The sequence below is a fragment of the Zingiber officinale genome, chromosome 2B (genome assembly GCF_018446385.1).
Source record: "Zingiber officinale cultivar Zhangliang chromosome 2B, Zo_v1.1, whole genome shotgun sequence".
Classification (NCBI taxonomy): domain Eukaryota; kingdom Viridiplantae; phylum Streptophyta; class Magnoliopsida; order Zingiberales; family Zingiberaceae; genus Zingiber; species Zingiber officinale.
In genome coordinates, this window is record NC_055989.1 from 20,372,131 (window position 1) to 20,396,172 (window position 24,042).

General features: G+C 35.3%; 1 protein-coding gene across 1 annotated transcript; it reads left to right on the forward strand.

The window, feature by feature from the left end:
* The first annotated feature begins 13,060 nt into the window (after positions 1-13,060).
* Positions 13,061-22,836, forward strand: LOC122045460 (phosphatase IMPL1, chloroplastic-like). Its single transcript, XM_042605687.1, has 10 exons — positions 13,061-13,348; positions 17,663-17,730; positions 18,406-18,539; positions 19,073-19,161; positions 19,464-19,521; positions 19,612-19,664; positions 21,154-21,252; positions 21,329-21,442; positions 22,221-22,322; positions 22,551-22,836. Exons 1-10 carry the CDS (start codon positions 13,109-13,111, stop codon positions 22,647-22,649), a joined length of 1,056 nt encoding a protein of 351 aa, XP_042461621.1. The 5' UTR covers positions 13,061-13,108; the 3' UTR covers positions 22,650-22,836.
* Positions 22,837-24,042: the final 1,206 nt, after the last annotated feature.

Consider the following 24,042-nt stretch of genomic DNA (forward strand, 5'->3'; position numbering starts at 1 on the left):
GCATTTCTAGTTATTTTAATACCTTGAATCATGAAAGACTTGTTTAGATTGTTAGTACTTATGCTCATAATCCTAGTTATGTGTTATTAGCATGTTCCCAGCTATTGTAGAATTCTTGTAGGTGAGTTTGGCACGAAACAGTGCTGAAATCAGACTTCTGATACGAAATCAGAAACCCCAATTGATCAGTGGATCGATTGGGGGCCCTCAATCGATCAGTGGATCAATTGGGGGCCCTCAATCGATCAGTGGATCAATTGGGAGCCTGGTTCCGCGAACAGTAAGCTTCTGGATCGATCAGCCGATCGATCTAGTCGCATTCTGTCGCGAACAGAGAGTTTGGGGATCAATCGTTCGATCGATCGGGGAAATCACTCCCGCGAACAGAGAGCTCTGGAATCGATCACTAGATCGATTGCCCAACCTGGATCGATCAACCGATCGATCCAAATTAGTCTCTGTGCACAGTAGCATGCTGGATCGATCCGTGGATCGATCAGAGGCCTAGTACTAGCTGAAAACACTTTAGTTCAGCCCCAGATGACAACAAAAGCCTAGAACACCCCTTCTAGCATAGCCACAGCAATTCAAGGGGTAGTTTAAACATTAAGTTCAGCTAGTATAGCGATTAACAGAAGCATATTCATTAGTTCAACAAAATTTTAATCAGATCAGCTTTCCGCACATGAATTAGACAGCATAATGTAACGATCGGCCTTACAACCTAGTTAGTAGAAGGCGGGTCCTTACATCTTATTTTCATGGATTTCTCCCTTATTTGCCCGATCCCTTTCTCCTCCATCGCCGACTTCGCCGACACCACACTCGACGCCATCGTCAGTGCCACTCGACTATCGCCGACCAATCACACATGACCCACCGGCGATACAGTAGCCATCACGGGAGGCGAAGCTGTTGACCCAAGCGAGAGGCCTCCAGATCTCTCCATCCCGATTCCCCTCTTCCTTATGCCCTAACCTCCGCCTTTTCTCACCGACGTCGACCGCCCAAGCTTTGATCTAGCCACCGTCCTTCCACTCTTGTCCGCGGACGCACCCGAGCTCCCTTTTCAGTCATGCCCTAGCTCTTGATTTCCATCGCCGCTTTCCCTCAAGCCATCATTGATCATCGATTGTTGACAGTGTCGTCCATGTTAGTGCTTCACCTCTCTTTGTAGCAGCAGCAGTCGTTACATGACTGACCCAAACGATGTCTGTGGTTTCTGAGAAATCAAAGTTATTGCCTACTATCATCATTTCCACTTCCATTGATGTCATCCGTAGAATTCAACCGGAGCTCTAGTGGTTCCCATCATTGAAAAATAGTCGTGAGCCCTAACCTCTCTAGCCACCTCCTAATGTCGGTTCTTTTCCGGATAGAGGGCTAGGTTGGGCTATGGAGGACTACTGCTAGAGAGCTCAGTGTGGGCCGGAGCCCCCCTTGATGCTCCTATTAATGACCTTAGTGTTGTTGCGCTCTAGGGGCATTGTCGAGGGAGGGTAACAAGTTGTTCTCATCTGCCTCCACCCTCTCGTTAACAAGGAACAACTCCGGTGAATCATCGCTGGAACATTGACATCTGGCCATTGTCCGTTCAGTGGTATATTTTGCTTTTAATGTTTCTCTCCTTGATTCCAGCTTATGAGATCTATCTTGTTTAAGTATTCTTTTAGATTGTAATTATGTACCATTGCAGTAGTCCATTACTTGATTAGAGTTAGGATGTTGTTTCCGATACGACTCAGTTAAGTTGGATCAGATACCCTAAGCTAAGATCAAGAAGCGAAGAGGTTGAAGCTAAGTTAGGTTTCTGATTCATGACAGGAGCTTAGATCGGAGGACGTTTAGCTCAATCTACATTAAGGCGGGTACTTCTTAACTTATTTCTTTAGATATTTGACTTTAGTGCATGATCTAGTTTATTGATTTAGCAATACTGATTTACTTACCTTGACTCTACTCTAGATCGATTCTTGAGTTTGATACTTTATTGCTTGCCCTTATATTTTGATCTATTGGATATCTATGTAGTCTCATTTATTATTCATGATTGGGTTGGTTATATATATGCATGACATTACCAGACAATAGTCTAGTTATAGGCTTATGTTTGTGCATTTATATTATAATATGGTTATATATTTAGGCTCTTGCCTACAGGTTATTGATATCATATGTAGTATAGTTGTATACTTATGTAAGAGCATATATGTTAGTGAGAGCATACTTACCTATACTTGATAGAAATCACTCCCCAGGGGTATAGCATATCCCACTTGGCTATCTTCTTCAGATCACCATTTAAGACTATTTGATCTTGATCTCATTATTCATTATATGTATGATGATACCATAGAGTTCGAGGGGATATTATAACTAAATGGCTAGGATCCCCTTGGATTGAGAGTGTTTCTATTGTACTTGCTATTGTGCTACCTAGACATATGTTATTAGACTTGTTATTTAATGTATGTCTATGCATTTAAATTGGCCATTAAATCAGATAGTGATCTTGAACTATCGCATGTAAATCATAGTGAATAGTTGAATATCCTACTAGATCCTTTGCTTGTTATGTAGGCTCAAATCTATACATTGGTAAGATTATACTGCAATATAGGATATCGAGTATCCTACTAGACCCTTGGTTATTATTTAGGCTCATGCCTATCCACTGTTGATTTCAGATTGTAGGGTAGCTTGAAGAGCATTATCCTAGGATAGGTTGTTACTGCTTATTTGTCATTGTGACTTAGTATCTGTATATACCTTGTTTGTCCACGGGGCCATCCGTGGTATAGTGTTCTCCCACAGACAATGGCCACTTATGCATTCTGTCTGCCCATGTAACTATTCGTGGTAGAGCATTCTCCCACAGACAGTGATTGTTTGTATGCTCTGACTGCCAACGGGACTATCAGTGGTAAAGTGTTCTCCCATAGTCAATAGTTGAGGTGCTAGATAGCTACCTCATCCTATTCACCCACGGGACCATCTATGGTAGAGCGTTCTCCCGCGGACAATGACTATTTACATACCTTGACTGTCCACAAGACTCATTCATGGTAGCATATTATTGAGCTAGTCAGGATTTGTTATTTGCTGGTTATGCATTTATTTGAGCGGGGTTTGGATGTACTGTGAGTACTATTGATTTATTGGTCATACCTAGTTAAGCAAGTTAGTGGAGTATTATTATTATTGGTTATGCTTCTAGTTAGCAAGCGATTACAGTGACACTCTTACTTTTTGTAGTAAGTATTTTCCTGAGACTGTCCCATTTGATTTTCTTATGTTATTATCATGCACTATCTTCTTATACCTGCGGAGTATGTTATACTCACTACCCCTTACTTTCTCTATTGTTTTCATCTTTGCAGGTAGATGACATGTCATGTCACTCAGAGGTCCTGGCTGTCAATCCCATGTCGCATCGAGAGTTTTTGTTTTTATTGTTACTCTTACTTGTATTTTGGCTTTCTGAACTAGTTCATGTGTTGTATAACTTGTGTGTGGATTTCTGGACTTGTGGTGTCTTTTTGTCTGTTATGTATTTGTTGAGGTAAGTCGTGTCGATACGCAATCTAGTTTTTTTATTTTATGTGGTTGTGTTTGTTTTCAGCCGTGTGGGTTGTAGATATTATCTTATATTACCTTGTGGCCATGTATCCATGTTTTATATGTTGTCATAAGGGGGGAGAAGCTGTCCGTTTAATGGGCAGGGGCTCCTTCGGGGCGTGACAATAATAGTTCTCACAAGTATAGAAAACTGAGGGTAAGAAATATATTTTTATTAGATATTATGAGACTTCTAAAAGTTATGTTTTCATAAGTGAGCAGCAAGATGAAACCATTTCCGAAATAGATTCGAGAGATGCGACTTTTCTCAAAATAGAGTTCCCAACTAGAGGTGATGTTGATAAAAATGTTCCTCTATTTGAGGAGAATGAGATATTATCAACAAGGGAGGTGTCAAAAGAGACACCTGAGTCTAGTCAACTGAGTGAGAATGATATGCCAAGTAGAGCTGTCAAACGGGTCAACCCATGGCGGGACGGGTCGGCCCGTGGCGGGCTAACCATTTGGCGGGGCGGGGCGGGCCAACCCGCCAACTTGGCGGGTTGGGAAATTTCCAACCCAACCCATTCTAAGGCGGGTTGCGGGTTTGGCGGGCCAACCCGCGGGCCCATCAAAATTTTTTAAAAAAATTTAAAAATATTTCATATCTTCAACATTTTACTTCGAAAAAGTTTTCTACAATTAAATGTATACATAAACATGTATTTTAAATATAAATGAACACAAACGAGTACTTATGTTGGATGAAAAATACTATTTTTATTTCAAAATTATAACAAAGAAAGATAATAAATTGACCTAAAACTTAGCATACATGTGTTTTCAACCCGCGGGCCAACCCAAGCCCGAGCGGGCCGACCCGCGCGGGTCGCGGGCCTAGGCGGGTCGGCCCACGACGGACTTGGGTTGATAAAATTCCAACCTAACCCGCTTAAATTGTTTGGCGGGGCGGGCCAACCCGACGGGCCCAACCCAAATTAACGGCTCTAATGCCAAGTCATGAGTTGACTTCTCAACATCCCAACTTATGAATGAGTGTTCATAAAATCAAACCTAAGAAGAGGTTTGATATTGAGAATGAGGCATTGATAATACTTCCAGTTGACGATGATAAACCTCAATCCATTGAGGAAACATTGGGACGTAGACTTAAAAAAAAGTGGAAAGTTACAATGGTTGAAGAAATGGAGTATTTGATTTAAAATAATAGTTGGAACTTAGTCGATCTTCCTCTGGGCCGAAAGGTTATTGGGAATAAATGAGTTCTTAAAATAAAGAGGAAAGTTGAAGGATTGATTAACATATACAAAGCTCGTTTAGTTGCAAAAGGATATACCCAAATGGAGGTTATTGACTTTGAAGAGACATTTTCTCCCGTAGTAAAATTTATGTCAATACGAGTTATTTGACTTTTATGGCACATTATGACTTGGAATTACATCAAATAGATATAAAAACTACTTTCCTTAATGGTGAGCTTGACGAGGAAATCTATATAGTTCAACCAGAAGATTTTATTGTTGAAGGTCATGAGGAGAAAAGTATGAAGACTTTGAAAGTCTATATATAGGCTAAAGCAAGCATCAAGACAATGAAACATATCATTTAACAAAGTCATTTTATCTTATGATTTTAAGATAATCAATAAGGATCATTGCATTTTCTTAAAAAGAAAATTGAAAGTATATCATTTTATCATTATATGTTGATGATATGCTGATAGCTGGAAATGACATTAGGTATGTGAATGAAGTCAAGAAGTGACTTTCATCACAATTTGATACAACGGATATAGGAGAAGCTAAGTACATCTTAGGGGTGAATATCATTAGAGATCATTGTTCTAAAAGACTTTTAGGTCTGTTACAAGAGTCTTATATAAATAAGATGTTATATCATTTTAGCATGTCTAATTGCAGCATAGAACATATACATATTATGAAAGGTACTATTTTGAGCAAAGGTATATGTGCCAAAACTCCAGAGGAAATAGCTTAAATGAATAAAAAATTATATGTCAGTGCTATTGATAGTTTGATGTACACTATGTTGTGTACACGTCCTGATATCAGCTATATTGTTGACTTAGTCACTCGCTTCCAGTCAAACCCAGGACTGAGACACTGGAAGGTGGTAAAAAGGATATTCAGATATCTGAAGGTGACAACAGATTATTGTCTTTGTTTCCAAGAATCAGATATGAGTCTAAAAGGTTATTCAGATGCAAATTGGGTTAGGGACCTGGATGATAGAAAATCCATATCAAGCTATGCGTTCTTGTTGAATGATGGCATCATCACATGGGACAGCAAGATACAAGCTTGTGTAGCTTTGTCAACTATGGAAGCTGAATATGTTGCATGTTTTACGGCTGTGCAAGAAGCAGTCTGGTTGAGAAAGTTCCTGAAGAATCTAAAGATTGCTAAGGACAGTAGGAGTAAAGTAACTATCTACTGTGATAGTCAAGCTTCAATACCTTTTTCTAAGGATCCCAAATATCACAGCAAAGGCAAGCATATAACTATAAAATATAACTTTGTGAGGGATATTATGCTAAAAGAAAAGTAATTCTTAAGTATGTCTTTATACATACTATGCTTGAAAATCCTTTTACTAAGCCAATGACTAAAGAGTTATTTAAAGAATATGTAAAGTTATTGGGACTTCGTAGAATGTAACAATATTGTAATAACAATCAGATATTGTGATTTGATTGTGTGATTTGTCATAATTTATTTAGTGTATATAATTTTGTTACATTCATATAAGATCTCGATGAGCATGTGGCAAGTAGTAGAGATTGATCTACTCACATGGACAATCATCTCTATTTGTTAAGTATAAATAGAGGTAAGACTGTGTTGGTTGCTACTCGGAAAACCTAGAGGTTCCACTGTACAAAAATTTTGTACAAAGGTCTGAACCTTTTCCTAGCTACCATGTGTTCTTTTAAATTAAATTTTGGATCGCCTGCGGAACTTAACACGTTTGATCCAAAACTTAATCTATTTGTTCTTTTAGGTTTTGACTTGGATTTCCTGCGGAGCTTAACACGTTCGACCCAAGTCACCTTAAGTTATTAATTCCATTAAATATTAATTTCCATAATTGGTTCCCAATACTGACGTGGCGAGGCACATGGCCTTCTTGGATATGGGAGCAACCACCACCGACTAGACAAAACCTTTTATAGAAAGCTAATATTTAATTTCCTAAAATAACTTTAGGTTAACTGAAAAGAACAATCAAATCACAAGGAAAAGAAAAACAAAAGAATACTATATCGAAAACAAATTCGAAACACTAAAATCGTATGCCTCTTGTATTTGGTATTATTTCCAAAAATAACTAGTATGATATGGAAAGGAAAAATACTAGTTATACCTTTTAGAAAGACCTCTTGATCTTCTATCGTATTCCTCTTCTAACCTCGGACGTTGTGTGGGCAACGATCTTCCGAGATGAGAACCACCAAACACCTTCTTCTTCCTTGCAAGTTTTGGCCATCACAACTTCTTCTAGGATGAAGAGGTTCGGCCACCACCACCATGCTCCAAGGGATGCTAGAAACAAAGCTTTCTTTCTCTCCTTCTTCTTCTTCTTCTCTAAACTTGATCTAGCCACCATATGAGTCTCCACAAGAAGGATGAGGTTCGGCCATCAAAGAGAAGAAAAGAGGAGAGGATGGCCGGCCACACCAAGGAAGAAAAAGAGAGAGGAAAAATAATAGAGTTGTTCACCATGAAGGCACCTCTACCCTCTCTTTTATAATCCTTGGCCTTGACAAATAAGGAAATTTAAATAAAAATTTCCTTAATTCTTTTGCCATTGATAAGGAAAATTTATTTAATTAAAAATAATTTTTTCTCATCAACAATGTGGCCGGCCACTTTAAACCAAGCAAAGGAAATTTAATTCAATCAAGAATTAAAACTTTCCTAATTTGTTTCCGGAAATTTTATAAAAAATTTCTCTAATAATTTTTCCCTTCATGATGGTCAATAAAAAGGAAATTTTATAAATTAAAATATTTCTTTTAAACATGTGGATTAAAAAGAAAGTTATCTTTAAAAATTAAAATCTCTTCCAATCTACAAATAAGGAAAGATATCTAATCTTTTCTTAATCTTTGTAGAAGCTTTATAAAAGAGATATTTAATTTTTAAACTCTCTTTTAAATCATGAACATGATTAAAAGGAAAGTTTTTACCAAAATTAAAATCAACCTTTTAATCTACAAATAAGGAAAGAGATTTAACTCTTCTCTTAATCTTTTGTAGAATCTTATAAAAGGAAAGATTTAAATTTTTAAACTCTCTTTTAAATCATGTTATCCACATAAGAAAAATTTTAAAAATAAAATTCCTTTTTATTTTAATAGGGCCGACCACCTAAGCTTGAGTTCAAGCTAGGGCCGGCCACATGAATTCACCCATGAACCAAAACATGGCCGGCCCTAGCTTGGTCTCCAAGCTATCTTGGCTGGCCCCTATAGGATGGGTAAGAAGGTGGGTATAGGTGGGTATAGTACTCTATCATTAAGAGGCTACGATAGGGACCGAGGGGAGGAATTGGTTTTGGTCTCCCGATAAAATTAAGCATCCCGTGTTCGCCCCGAACACACAACTTAATTTTATCAATAATAATTCATTCCACTAGAGAATTATTATTGAACTACCACACCAATCCCAAATTACATTTTGGGCTCCTTCTTATTATGAGTGTGTTAGTCTCCCTGTGTTTAAGATAACAAATGTCCACTAATTAAGTAAGTTACTGACAACTCACTTAATTAATATCTAGCTCCAAGAGTAGTACCACTCAACTTCATCATCATGTCGGACTAAGTCCACCTGCAGGGTTTAACATGACAATCCCTATGAGCTCCTCTTGGGGACATTCTCAACCTAGATTACTAGGACACAGTTTCCTTCTATAATCAACAACACACACTATAAGTGATATCATTTCCCAACTTATCGGGCTTATTGATTCATCGAACTAAATCTCACCCATTGATAAATTAAAGAAATAAATATCAAATATATGTGTTTGTTATTATATTAGGATTAAGAGCACACAGTTCCATAATAACTGAGGTCTTTGTTCCTTCATAAAGTCAGTATAAAAGGAACGACCTCAAATGGTCCTACTCAATACACTCTAAGTGTACTAGTGTAATTATATAGTTAAGATAAACTAATACCTAATTACACTACGACCTTCCAATGGTTTGCTCCTTTCCATCTTGGTCGTGAGCTACTGTTTATAATTTATAAGGAACCAATAACATGATCTTCTGTGTGTGACACCACACACCATGTTATCTACAATATAAATTAATTGAGCAACTATATTTATCATAAATGTAGACATTTGACCAATGTGATTCTTATTTCTAGATAAATATTTATACCAAAAGCTAGGATTTTAGTATACACTCTAACAGACTGTTACTTATGGAACATCTTATGTAGCTGTAAACAGAGACAGATCTATAAGTTAAGGTCACCTTGATGATTGTATTAAGATGAGATCATTTATGTTGAATAATGACTAAAGTAAATAAACTCACCATTTACTAAATCTGTTGAAGACCAGATTGAAATTCATATGTTGATGCAGGATTATACATTAGGTATATCTAGATTAAAATCTGTATGATGTTAAATTTGAGAAAAACATGTGCTCTTTTTAGTAAAGAAAATAACATCGTAGTATGTGATTCATACCGCATGTGCTATTGCAACAATAAAGATAGTAGGAGAATAGATAGTTGTTTCTCTACTATGTAAGACCTTTGAGATTATAAGTTAATCTCAGTTTTGTCCTAAGTGACTATTTAGCTATTTACTTAAAATTTTAATCAGTGACTGCTACTTTAGCAAGTATCCTATTGCTATGGATTATTCGGTCTATGAAGAATAACTAGGAAAGCGATTGATTAGAGTGAATAGATTCTAGCTAAAAAGGAAGATTAAATAGATTCACATCTTTTGATGTTATTAACTAGTCGACACATTTCTGTTATGTATAGAAATGATTGTGAATATTGAATATGAAACATGCTCTTGACATAATATTCATTATAAGGGATTAGAAATGTTTATATTAATGTAAATGAAGATTATTTATCTGAGTAAATAGCAATACATGAATATCTCCAAGATAATGACTGTGTGCCACTGGGAGATTGGATGCTTTCTAAATAAACAGATATATACGACCAAGAGAGAGGCTATGTGCCATAATGAGTATGTCTCTAATTCATTTGAAAGAGCGGCTAAATAAAGTGTAACAACTTTATTAGTATTAATCACTCTAAGAGTGACTATGTACGGTGTAACAAACTTCTTAGCAACTATCGCTCATTGTGCTTGCTGTCGCACAAACCATTTTCTCTAAATATGGATTGGATGTTCTGATATAGTTTTTATGACTAAACTCTTATATAGTCTATGTGACTTATTTCGTCTTTGTGACTTAATTCTAATTTGGTCTTTATGGCCTAACTTGGATGAGTGGGAGATGCTAGTAATGGGAATGTGGGAACGTGGGTTACCTATGATGTCCACGTTGTCCATATTTCCACAAGGTAATTTACTAATATACCCCTTGGTATTCCCATTATATAATGCGTCTAAGTCTTTCATCGAGAAAGAAAAAAGAAAAAGGAAAGAAAAGAGAGAAGAAGAACATCCATTAGGCGACGAGATTTGGTTTGTGGAATCGTCGAGAAGCGTTCGCCACTGTAACCTTCTCGCAGATGGCAAGAGACGAATTCCTCCATCTAACGTTTTTTTCTCTTCCTTCGAATTTCACCACAATGAGGTATGATTTATTATTTTGTATAGTAAATTTCAATTATAATCCCTTCATCTACTACTGTGACAATGAACTACTTGTAGCCGCCTCCCTCTCATATAGGGTCTTGCAACGAGGAGTCCTCTCTTATGTAGGATCTGCTTAGAACGTTTTCCCACCATTGACGCCTTTATTGAGATCTGCTCGGAACCAGATGAGACTCCGCCTTAGACCGGACTTCTGCTGCAGGAAACTCTCCAACAACCCACCATTATGCATATTTAGCGACGACACTCGCTAGGGGTCCGCGCCACTACCTCGCCTCTTAGTTCACTCTTTGAACATCTGTTTAATTTATACCAACAAGAACTACATCATTTCCAAAATGTTCCATAAACATTTATGAATGTTAAACTATCTTTCAATATTCAGCTTTTTATCAAATCATGTAACTAAGTTTTTAAAAACATCAAATCGAGTAAGTTAGTTTTAAAATTACCAAATCATATACTCATTTTTCATTTTACCCTTAATCAATCGACTAATAAAAAAATCAATCGAATCAATTTCTATTTAAGAAATCAGTCGACTGATTTTTAAGATAAGTCGAATCAATTTCTCTCTATGCTCAAGTTTCAAGCAAATCAATCGACTAACAATGAAAATCAATCAAATCAATTTGCTTACGTATCAAAGTCGATTTTGGACAAAATTAGTTGATAGACCAAACGATCTCGGATTGACATGGAACTAATTTCTATATGTTCGGCTAGTTCTTCTAATTATATTCATGCCATCAAACATCAATTTAACTCAATATATTGAAAATAGTGATTTTTTAAACATAAATATATTTGAAAATTTTAATCTGTGGTCCATGAGCTAGTTTTGGGCAAAACTGGTTGATAGACCAAATGTCATCGAATTGCTAGTTCTTTTGATTATATTCATGCCCTTAAATATTAATTTAACCCAATATATTGATAACAGTGATTTAATATCTTGAGTTAAATTGATATTTGAGAACATGGATATAATCAGGAGAACTAGCCGAACACATAAGAACTAGTTTCATATCAATCTAAAAATGTTTGGTCCATCAACAAGTTGGATCAAATGTTTTTAGATTGATATGAAACTAGTTCCTATATGTTCATCTACTTCTCCTGATTATATTCATGTCTTCAAATATCAATTTGACTCAATATATTGAGAGCGGCAATTTTTTAAATAGAAATTAAAATTTTTAAATATATTTGTATTAAAAAAATCATTGCTCTTAATATATTGAGTCAAATTGATATTTAATATCATAGTTATGATCAAGAGAATTAACCGAACATATAAGAACTAGTTTTATGTCAATCCGAGGGTGTTTGGTCCCTCAGCTGGTTTTAAGAAAAATTGACTGATGGACCAAACAATCTCATATTAACAAGAACTACTTCCTTTGTGTTCAGCTAGTTCTCTTAATTATATTCATACCCTAAAATATTAATTTGATCAAATATATTGAGAATAGTAATTTTTTGAATATGAATTAGATTTTTTGAACACATTCATGTTAAAAAAATCACTGCTCTCAATATATTAGGTCAAATTGATATTTGAAGGGATAGATATAATCATGAGAACTAGCCAAACACATAAAAACTAGTTTTATGTCAATCCAAGGATATTTAATCCATTAGTTGATATTGACCTAAAATCAGCTGATGGACCAAACAATCTTAAATTGACATGAAACTAACTCCTATGTGTTCATCTACTTCTCTTGATTATATCTATGCCCTCAAATATTAATTTGACTCAATATATTGAGAACAATGATTTTTTAATTATGAATTGAAGTTTTTGAACATATTTATGCTCAAAAAATCACTACTCTCAATATAAGGTCAAATTCATGTTCGAGAGATAGATATAATCAGGAGAACTAGCTAAATATATAAGAACTAGTTTTATGTCAATGTTTGGTCCATCAACCAGTTTGCCCAAAAACAGATGATAGACTAAGAATTGTTTTTTTTTTTTGAATATATTCATGTTTAAAATATCACTGCTCTTAATATATTGAGTCAAATTGATGTTTGAAAGTATGAATATAATCTGGAGAATTAGTCGAATATAGAAATTAGTTTCATATCAATCCAAGGTTGTTTGGTCCATCAACTGATTTCGTCTAAATTCGACTTTGATACAAAAGCAACTCGATTGATTGATTTTTATTTTTCAGTTGATTAATTTTCTCGAAACTTCGGTACATAGAGAAATCAATTTGACTGATACTAAAAATCAGTTGACTAATTTTTAAATAGAAATCGATTTGATAGATTTTTTTATTAGTCAACTAATTAAAGGTAAAATAAAAAAATGAGTATGTGATGGAATAATTTTGAAACTAATCTATGTGATGGGGTAATTTCAAAAATTTACCTATGGTTTGGTAAAAAAACTGATATTCATTAAATATTTTAGTAAAGGTTATTTGATATTTAATAAAATGATAAGGCATTTTTTAAAAAATATTAAACTTTCGTAGAGGTTTTAATAATTAGTAAATTAAGAGAGGCTACATCTGCAATTGTTCCCATTTGTGATTTCCCCCTTGATTTTTCCTTAATTTGGCCCGTCGATTTCCATCCTGTGACGGCATCTCTTCTTTAACCACTGCTACCCAAACATTCTCTCTCTCTCTCTCTCTCTCTCTCTCTCTGTGGAAGCGATGGGTCGAGCTCTCCTCTCCTCTTCCCTCTTCTCGCCGAGGCTAAGGATTCCGGCGATACGCAAATCTTTCTCGCCCAATTTGACTACCAGGCACGCGCTGGGATTCCGCACCCGCGCGGCTCTCTCCGTATCCCCTACCGAGAGACGATTCCCTAAAATATCGGCGGAATCAACAGGCTCGATCCCCCCGGCGGAGCTGCTCAAGGTCGTCGAGACCGCTGCGCAAGCCGGCGCCGAGGTTCTCATAAAATTTAATTTGCTATCTTTTGGTAATCCAAGTGCAAGTTTGTGTCTCTTTCCTTTCTCTTTTGTTTAGAGTTGGAGATTCTCAGTCATGATTATCCCCTTCCATTTGACGACTTTACAACATCATCTTGTACGCTGTGAGTTACATTATACGTTTGTAACTGGAGCTGCGTACATGGGTTAGATAAGTAACAGTTACGTCAACTGTCAAAGTTAGGGTTTTTTTTTTTCAATGTGCATTTTTGATGACCTTTTCATCAATGTTTAGCAAATCTATCTCTGTTTTCCAAGTTAGATTCATTTTGCATTTCATGTTCTATTGTCTTGCCACTGCTGGTCTCTTTAGAATGTGGGATGATAAAAGCAATTTTCTGCCAAAATTGCACCTGTAAATCTGTGGACATGCTTGATTTCCATGAAAATATTTGAATTTCATAAAAATGGTTAGGAGAGCCTTAACATCACTAAATTTCAAGAGAAAATTATATCTTGCCCCGTGATGTTCGCTGACTATTTCATTTTACCCCTTAAGAGTTTTTAAAATAGCATATTACCCCTAGAGATTATATAAGCATATTAGATCATGCCTAGTCTTAATTTTGTCTAGTTAGATGACAGTGGACATCAATTTCTCAATTATGTGAACAAGGGAGGGTATATGAGGGTGGTTTTGTCGATATTATTATCCTTGATCCATCTTGGCAGTTCTAAGGACCATTGTGCTTCCTCCTCTATGGATGTATCGATGAGCCAGTCGAACAACCTCCTAAAGATGGTGAACCTCTAAGTTGTTGCACCCTTTGCCTCCTATCGTGCTGTCACCACTATCAAAGAGGACGAATGACTAATTCATTCGACACTAAAGGAAATGATATTGACAAAAATGCTATTATATACCTTCATATGTTGGTCATGTGGTTGAGAAATTAGCGTAGACTGCATTTGACAAACAAAATTAAGGCCTGTAGGTGTTTTGGTATGCTATTATAATCTAAGGTAGTAAAATATTATTTTTGAAGGGGAAAATTGAAAAGTTCAACAAACTCTAAGGGACAATATAAATTTTCTCAATTTCAAATACTCCTTGTCCATTGTTTACCACCATATTTTAGATAGAAGAACAGACCTACTTGGAAATGCTTGCAGATTTACATGCTTGCTCAACTTGCACTCGGAGTATCATCTATTTGTTAATTGAAGAGTTATTAAAGATGTGTATTATGCAAGATATCCAATGAAAAGTTGCACTAACTTTTGTGTCAATGATGATCTTCAAGCATATAACTCAGGCTTGATCTCTGTTTTCACTCTGTTATATGCTTGCTATATGCTTGTTATATGATGATCTTCAAGCATTTAACACAGGCTTAATCAAGCCAATCTGAGCTCTGTTACAAGCATATAACAAATGATCTCTGTTTTCACTCTCCCTTTGACAAAGAACACAAGCTTGGTCTTCAATGATGATACCCTGGTGTGAACTCTGTGAAGCAACACTAACCATGTTCAAAGAAGATTGTGTAATCACACTACTACTGTTACATTGTATTTGATATTTTGATATGCTGAATGCACCAGAGTGATTTAAGTTTGTTCCATCTCCAAACAATAACATCTTCATCTTTGCTAGAATTCAAACACATTGGCATATTGGTGGCTGTAATATTTGTTATTTCCAGAAACAGTTAATATCTATATTTCCAGGAAGATTTAAACCACAATCCAGCAAATAAATTCGATCTGGTTCGCTGAGATCTTTGTTCAAACTCCTTTCAAACATTAGTGGCAGCTCTTCTTCAAGAATAGAATCTGCAATCTATCTTTCCAAAATCTAGGTTTTAGCATTGCCAAGCTCGTATCTGATTCTAGGTTTAAAGAAATCTTGTGCTTGTAAGAAACTCTTCCATAAGTAAACCAATTTCTGTTTTGGCACTGCCTCAGCCCAGCACAAATTTTTCAGACAATTAACACACCACCAAGAGCATAAAATGGAAATATTGTGGTATTCAAGATTGATGGCACCTAGTCCTCCAGCCTTCTTAGAGCTGGTTACCCAGTCCCATCTGACTAACTTGGAGACTTTATCAGTATCCAAAGAAGCTCATAGGAATTTTCTTCTAATTTGTCAATCTCTTTAATCACTTATTTAGGAAGGATGAAAATGCTTGATATAGTGTCATGTGACCGAGTATATTATTAATTAAAATGAATCTTCCCCTAATAGATAATGATCTTGTCTGAAATCGATGAAAACTGGACCACTGGTGAGCTGTCACTAATGTTGACCAAAAGGGGGAAGTGATGAAATCCCCAAAAAGCCCTCCTCTCTTTCCCCCACATCAGATAAGAATATATGTTTCCATGCTTTAAGCTTGACTGAAACTTTCTGAATTCAGTTCTTCTGGTAACTCTTGCTCAATTTCCTGATTCCAAATTGAAATCTCAAGTATATGTTGTGTTCCTGAGCTCCAAAAGTCTCTATCAATGCTTTCCCCTATCTTTTCCTTTGCCTATATAAGGAAAGAGCCAAACTAATCTTGGTGTGCAACAGCTCTTCTCATCAGCTTTGTTAAAGATTAGTATCATTTGCATATTGAATAAGCATGGGGTTTTTGAGAAATTGACTTAGCAATTGATACATCTTGGACAAGACCAGTATCTGAGGCTAAAGATAAAGACTTCTGCAATGCCTCGGTCAATAAGATGAATAAAAGAGATGATAATGGTTTACCCTAGTGAAGAACTCTCCTATTTTTAAACCATGTACCAGCTTTCCCATTTATTATTATAGCAGTATGGCCAGTTGTATAATCATTTCTATCCAGTAAACTCATCTTGGTGGAAAATTTTGCACCTTCATAACTAGAAACAAACTATCTCGACAAACCATATCAAAAGGCTTTCTCAAAGTCAACTTTTTATCATAACTACGTCTCCATCATGTTTGCTAGCCCTCAGTAGTAGTTAGCAAGTGATCCTTAAAAGGCAAATTGAAGAGGTGACACTAGTTGTGCCATGAATCATTGTAATCTAATTGCCTGGACTTTTGAAATGACCTTAATGATACAATTCCCCAAGGCTCTTTAGGTTCTTTCTTGGGTATGAGGACCAAATCAGCACAGTTGAGTTGCTGGATCTGCAGGTTCCGTTCATAAAACTGTTTGAACAATTCAACAATATCAGCTTAAATTAGCCCCAAGCCGCTCTGATGAATTCATTATTATGCCATCAGTACCTGGTGTTTTAAGTTTAGACATTGCTTTCATTGTGTATCCAATTTCTTCCAATGTGAATAGCTCAGCCAGAGAATGCAAGGAACTATTTTCAGCATAGTAGCTTTCAGGTTTATTGGCAATTTTGACACAATCCTTGACTCCAGGTAATGATTTGAAATAGCATGTAAATTCCTTGTGAATGTCTGCATGAGTTGTCAGATTTTACCAGCAATGGTAATAACTGATCTGTTGCTTCTTCTTCTTGCAATATGATGAAAGAAAGAGTTTTTATCCCCCTCTCTAATCTACCTAGTCTCTGCTCTTTGCTTCTTCTTATTCTTCACAAGGATGAGGAACCCACAAATTATCATTAGCCATCTGGTATCTATTAAACTTTTCTATGCTATTGTTTTATTTGTTTCCTTCTACATTCTTCTGCGATTCTGTTTTTCCTATTCTATAGTGTTGGATTTTGCAAATCTCAATCATGTCATTCAAATTACAAATCACGAACTTATCACTGTTTATGGATTCTGATAACATATTTTCTTACTTTACAAATGGTTGTCGTTGTTTTTACTCTATCTATGCTACCCATACAACCTAGATTTGGTTTGCTTTTCATATGTTAAATTAAGTTGATGGCCATTTATCAGAAAGAGATCAAGGCCTAGTTTTGACTATGTTATATTGATTATATCTTAATATCCTTAAGAGTTGTATAAGATAATGGATATTGTTTTATCTGTTTCCTTCTACATTCTTTTGGGATTCTGTTTATCATATTCTATAGTGTTGGATTTTGCAAATCTCGATCATGACATCCAAATTACAAATCACTAACTTTTCACTGTTTTGGATTCCGATAACATATTATTCTTACTTTATAAATAGGTGTCTTTGTTTGTACTCTATCTATGCTACCCTTACAAGCTTGATGTGGTTTGCTTTTCATATGCTAAATTAAGTTGAGGGTCATTTTAGAAAGAGATCAAAACCTAATTTTGACTATGTTATATTGCACAATTTACGGTTTAACTCCTTTGCGCAATATTTCATCTCTAATGTTTTCTGCTTTAATTTTTTTGAAGGTTGTGTTGGAAGCTGTCAATAAACCTCGCAACATTAGTTACAAAGGAATGACAGACTTAGTTACAGAGTAAGAGTAATTAGTTATACACTTTTGCCTGCTGCTCAATGATGTATGATTTTATAAAGGGTAACTGGCTGTGTCTTTATTTTTTCATACTTTTGTGTCAAAATGCAAAGGTACCATTGAAATATGCTAGCAATTTCACATTTTTGTAGGTTGCAAATCTGAAGAGGAACAATTTTGATTTTGATATGATGTTAATATTGTTCTTAACTTGATGAGAGCTGAAGGTGTAAAAGGTAGAAGGATAGGGAAAAAACTCAATTTGATGTAATCAAGAGATTGGAAGATTACCGACGATATAACCTTGCATAAATTTAGGTAATGTCTTAAATAGAGTTTGCCAACTCTCCCTTGTCTTTTTAATACCAACCTTTCCTTTTATGTTGTAACCTTCACTCTTTACTCTCGAACGTGAAGGACTACTTGGGGGGGATGTTTCTTGAAGAAAAATCTGCAATCACACTTTTTTTTTGTAATGCATTGGTGTCATTAGTATTTATTTGTAATATAGACAATGCAAGCTTAGTTATATTATCACAAATGTATTTGTTGTATGAGCTTTTTGAAATTGTTTGTGGAAGTCTGCATGATATATTATTGGTATAGCACAGAATTATCTTAGTTTTGTTCCTTGAAAGCTCATGCATAGCTCATTCATGCTTGTCCAATTTCCTGCAGCACTGATAAACAGAGTGAATCAGTAATCCTTGAAGTGGTGAATAAGAATTTTGAAGATCATCTTATTCTTGGTGAAGAAGGTGGCCTTATTGGAGACTCTTTGTCAGAGTACCTTTGGTGCATTGATCCCTTAGGTTGGTTTTCTTGGAATTGTTTTTTCCAAGTAGTTCTTTATATGAGAGATCAGTTTAGATTGTGATCTAAAATCTAAATAGTATTTAACAGTTTGCACTAATTTATGTTCTATACAAGCTTTCATTGTGTGAGATATACAGCTTTAATTTATACACGATAATTGAAACTCCTTATAGTTTTTATTTTCTAAAATCAAACAACTATTTGTGAGATATACAATTTCTTTAATTTATACAAAACAATAGGGAGTTCATGTAGTTTTTATTTTCCTACTGGAGACTAACAACAATCCTTTGTTACAATTACCAAGTTATTTTCTTATTAATTCATAAGAGATCACCATGTTTATTGTAACACCATGTTCACAGATCTCAGGTAAGGGATAAATATTATATATTACTACTGGACTGGTATGATAAACAGAGTGTTTCATATTTCTGCCTTCTAACTGTCTCGATTTAATGCCATTTCTTCCTTATCGATTTAACTCTTAAGTTGGAGTTGTCTTGAGATGTTTGTACCTGATATGTAGATGGCACTACAAACTTTGCTCATGGATATCCAAGCTTTGCTGTATCAGTTGGGGTACTGTTCCGTGGGAAGCCAGCTGCTGCATCTGTGGTACTTGTTTTACTTGCATTAAAGCATATTATTATCTGAAAAAGTTTTCTGGCTGGCAATGGAATTGATGTTCAAACATCTGTTCTAAGACTAATAGTAGCTCCTCAATAAGTGCTGATGAGATGAAAGTCAATATCTTCATTATCTTGGATAATTATGATCAGGCGCATCTTGCCTACATGACACACATAGTACCTGTGTTTCTTTCTACTTTCATTAGTTTCCTGCATTTTCATCAAAATGATGGCATTGTGACATTCTTATTTCCTTTCTATCTAATAGAACTTCCTCAATTTTCTTAGGTTGAGTTTGTTGGTGGGCCAATGTGTTGGAACACTCGCATATTTTCTGCAACTTCAGGTAACAATTTAAAAATGAATAGCAAGGATGTTTTCTTTCAAGATAGTCTGGATTATTTAGGAAAATTTTTATTTTTTTTTTCTTTAAAAGGTGGTGGAGCCTTTTGTAATGGACAAAAGATTCATGCTAGTCAGACTGATAAGGTAAATGGTCCTCTTCATACATTTCTCTTTTTTGCTATAGCTGTTGGATTTCTACAACCAGAGCTGTTTATAGTCCTTGAAATTCATTGTCTAGAAGATTGGTTCAAAATATTTTTCACATTTCTAACCAGTTCAATTGGGGGTCAGAAATTTTTCTTCTATTTCTGCTATCCACTGTGTTGGCAGCCTAACCTGGATATGATCTTCCATAAAAGGATATTCGTGCAGCCCTATCTGACACTGAAGACCACCATGCCAATGCATGATTTTTATGATTTAATAGGGGAAAAAATAAAATCAAGGAGGGAAAGAAAAATTAAGATAAAAAATAGAACAAGAACTAAGATAAGGAGAAGGGTAATCTTGAGAAAAGAAAGCATAACAGGAAAGGATGGAAGAAATGAGAGGGGGTGTCCTCTTGATTTGCTTCAATGAAATTGTTGATTCTGGATTTTCTTTGCCTTCTATTCCATCCATATTCTTCACCTGTAGGTTCCTATTTGATCCCCAGTAGCAGCCTATTCCAGAATCAATTAGGAGAACACCCAAGAGGAAGCATCAGAAAAGATCATTTATTGTGTTTTCAGGATCCAGATTCCCATTCTATGACATAGGCCCACCTATATTAAAATCATCAAAGATATAAATAGGCTTTTCTAGGGTCAGTGCTGGTTGCTGCTGTTTTAGGTACTGTTAATTTTGTTTGTTTTACCTTTTTGCTATACCCATAAAGCATACTTAGTAACCTAATCCCCGAATTATACCTAAATTCAAGATTCAATTTTAATATGCTAAAATGTATTCGCTCAAGAAGGACTCCATAAGATATTAATCGTAAAAAAGAAGATTGTTTACAAGGAAACATTAATAGAAATTCGTATTCATATATATATAAATTATATAAGAACCAAAATAGTCTTTTATTTTCTTTTGAAAATACGTAAATAGATTTTTTCGGAATAATGAGACTATTCCAATTATAATATTTGTGGAGAAGGAACTGCAATAAATGTTATGTTGCATGTTGGATAAACTATTAAATTTTGATTCTTGATAAAATTTCATAAACTCCAATAAATACTCAGGCGATGTGAAACTATGATAAACATGCATATCAAACGAGGAAGAGGAAGACCAAAAAAGTTTGGTTAGCAACAATAAAACAAGATAAAATTTATTTAAATATAGATGATGATATAATAGGAGATAGATCTCAATGGCGTAAAAGGATTCATACAGCCGACTCCATCTAGTGGGAAAAGGCTTGGTTGTTGTTGTATAAAATTTCATGAACTGATTAGTTTTTAGTTATGATATGTATAATTAAGCACTCTATTATTTGCTAATATGCTCAGTGGATATAGTATATAACATAACAAAAACCACAAATTCTGAAGGAGAGGGTAATTTTGTGCCTGAATGTCCAAAGACAATAGACATCCTATCTTTTCGACTCTTATCTTCAGCTGACATTTATTTTATTCTCTAGGTGGAACGTTCTCTCCTGGTAACAGGATTTGGGTATGAGCATGAAGATCCCTGGGCAACCAACATGAACTTATTCAAAGAGTTTACTGATGTTAGCAGGGTGTGTTTTCATTTAATTTAATCCTCCAAGTTATGTTTATTTGATTTACCATCATTGTTGCACTTATAATGTATAGGGTGTAAGGAGACTAGGTGCTGCTTCTGTTGACATGTGCCATGTTGCCCTCGGCATTGTGGAAGCCTACTGGGAATATCGTCTCAAGCCGTGGGACATGGCCGCTGGTGTCCTGGTAATTTTGTTTGTCTAAGATGCATTAACTATGCAAATTATGGGCAATGCAAATATCTTTCACTTTTTACATTATTTCATCATATTTTACCCAATCCAGATATTCAATAAATGGAATTATGATTTAGGACGTTCTCAACAATTAGCACTAGGGAAAATTGTGTCAGCTTCCTACATGTTATTTTTCTCGAGGTTTTTAAGTGGCAAAAGGTGACTTGCTCACCCTAAGCGCCCCTCATCGCAGGCCCCATAGTAAAATGAAGGGAGTAAATCATGGAGATCGAGTGGCCTCTTTAGGTGGGAGGAATCCCCCAAGGGATTGCTCTCTGGGAATTCAATCACTGCTTTCATGTTGTGATCTACCACCCAAGTACAAACTTGACTATGCCCATGAGGGCATTTCTCAAGGTTTTCAAGTATTTACAGGAGTGCCCATGAGTCCTCTTTTGTAGGCCCAAAAGTGTCTTTCCAGAAGATGATGTCCTTATCTTTTGTATTTTATGCCTCTCTTTTTCATGATTTCTAATCTCCTTCACGAGAACACTCTTGTTGTATGTGATTGATTAAACACAACATAATTTTATGTATATTTTGGGCTGGTCATTTCTCTTTTTTTCCACTAAAAAATATATAAACTAGGAATCTGCTTAATTTAGGAGGTTACATTTTTGTATCATCTATTGCTATCAGCTCCTCTGTCTAATTTGATTTTTGATGCAAACTTTTCAGCTTGTTAGCATCCTCTTATGTATTGGCTTAGAAGATTCTTTCTACTGCAGATGGTTGAAGAAGCTGGAGGAGCTGTAACACGAATGGATGGAGGAAAGTTCACAGTCTTCGATCGATCAGTATTGGTATCGAATGGTGTTGTTCACGAACAGGTTCATTCTACCTAATTCATTGCTGCAAATTTCATACTGAAACCTTGTGTTTTACTGTACTTGTGTTGGATATAATGGGGAAGCTTATCTACTTGTGTTCAAGAACAATAGTTAAAGTTAGGATCTTCACATGTTTCTTTTTCCATCTTGCATAGATTTTACTTTAGCTTTTCTTTCATTTCCGAGTAAAAATTGTTGTTTATCTGTGACTGAATGCTTTAACTGCAGCTCCTGGAGAGGATTGGCCCTGCGACCGAAGAGCTAAAGAAGAAAGGCATTGATTTCTCACTGTGGTTTAAGCCAGAAAACTACATTACTGATCCCTGAGTCGGTTTTCCCCCTCAACTGCAGCAGTTAAAGCAACATTTTCTTTCGTCACAGATCAAAAGTTAGCCATTTCACCAATTACTTCAGCTGAAGCCTGGTTAAAGTTCTCCTGCAAAGTTATTGATTGGTTTTGATCTGTAAGAAATGAAAGTACTTATACCATTGCAATAAGCTCCTTCAATATATCTTACATTTGTGTAGTAAAAAAAAACTATATCTTATATATTTCTTTAAATATATTATTTTATTAAAAAAAATGAGGATTTTTAGAGGCTAAACTCATGTTTCTATGATCTTGTATTGCTAATTTCTAGAGAGAAAAATACATGGTTGCAGCTGAGAACCTTCTTAGGTACCCTCAAGACCAATCACTAAATGGACCCACAAGTAATTCATGTGCATATCATAGATTCATGTGCTTTGTGTATGCTGAAGTTAAAATGGGAAATAAGCGTTCAACCTTCTTAGACCCGACCATAAGAAATAATGCATTCACGAGTATCATATATTTATGATGTAAAATCTCGAGTAGTATAAGAATTTCAGTTTATTTATAATTGGAATAATATAATTTTGATATTGTATTATCGATATGATTTTAATATTTTTTTATAAAATATATTAAATAACATTTTTAACTTAAATATTAAAAAATAATATATATATATATATATATATATATATATATATATATATATATATATATATATATATATATATGAAATCATGGTATTTTCATATGGTAAGTACATAAATAATAAGAATTTTATTATACATTTTAAGAATTAAAATAAATTTATATATATAATAGTTTTATTAAAATTTGATTAAGTATTATTTTATTTATTAGTAACGTTTTTTTCTTTTTCATCCCACCTACCCGGGCAGCATTCTCATCATTGCTTGCTCGTCGTACGCTCGTGGCGTCCCTGTGGTGATCCATGGAGGTTACGTTGGCCTCCACAATGTCACGGAGGTCGCTGTGGGATTGTGACTTGTGGAGGTCATGGTGGTCTCTATTGTTGGGGATCGTATGATCGGTTAGAAAGGGGGTTGAATAGACGTTGATTTCAAATTGATCACTTCCTATGTATTTGTTAGTGCACAGCGGAAAACAAACAAATACAAATATGAAAGCTAAAGACAAGACAAGAGAGCAAACCAAGATACACGATCATTTATGTGTTTTGGAGATAATTTGCTCCTACTCCACGGTTATTTATAAGGTGGACGATCTCGCAATCCTTAGGTGGATTAGCCTCCGGTAAACTCTGGCTATCTCAAGTGTCCTTGTGGATGGAGAAATTTTACCATAATTCCAACCAAGACCTCTTGAAATACAAAGAACTCTTGAGCACTTGTTGACTACTAATTAGGATTAACCACTACTAAG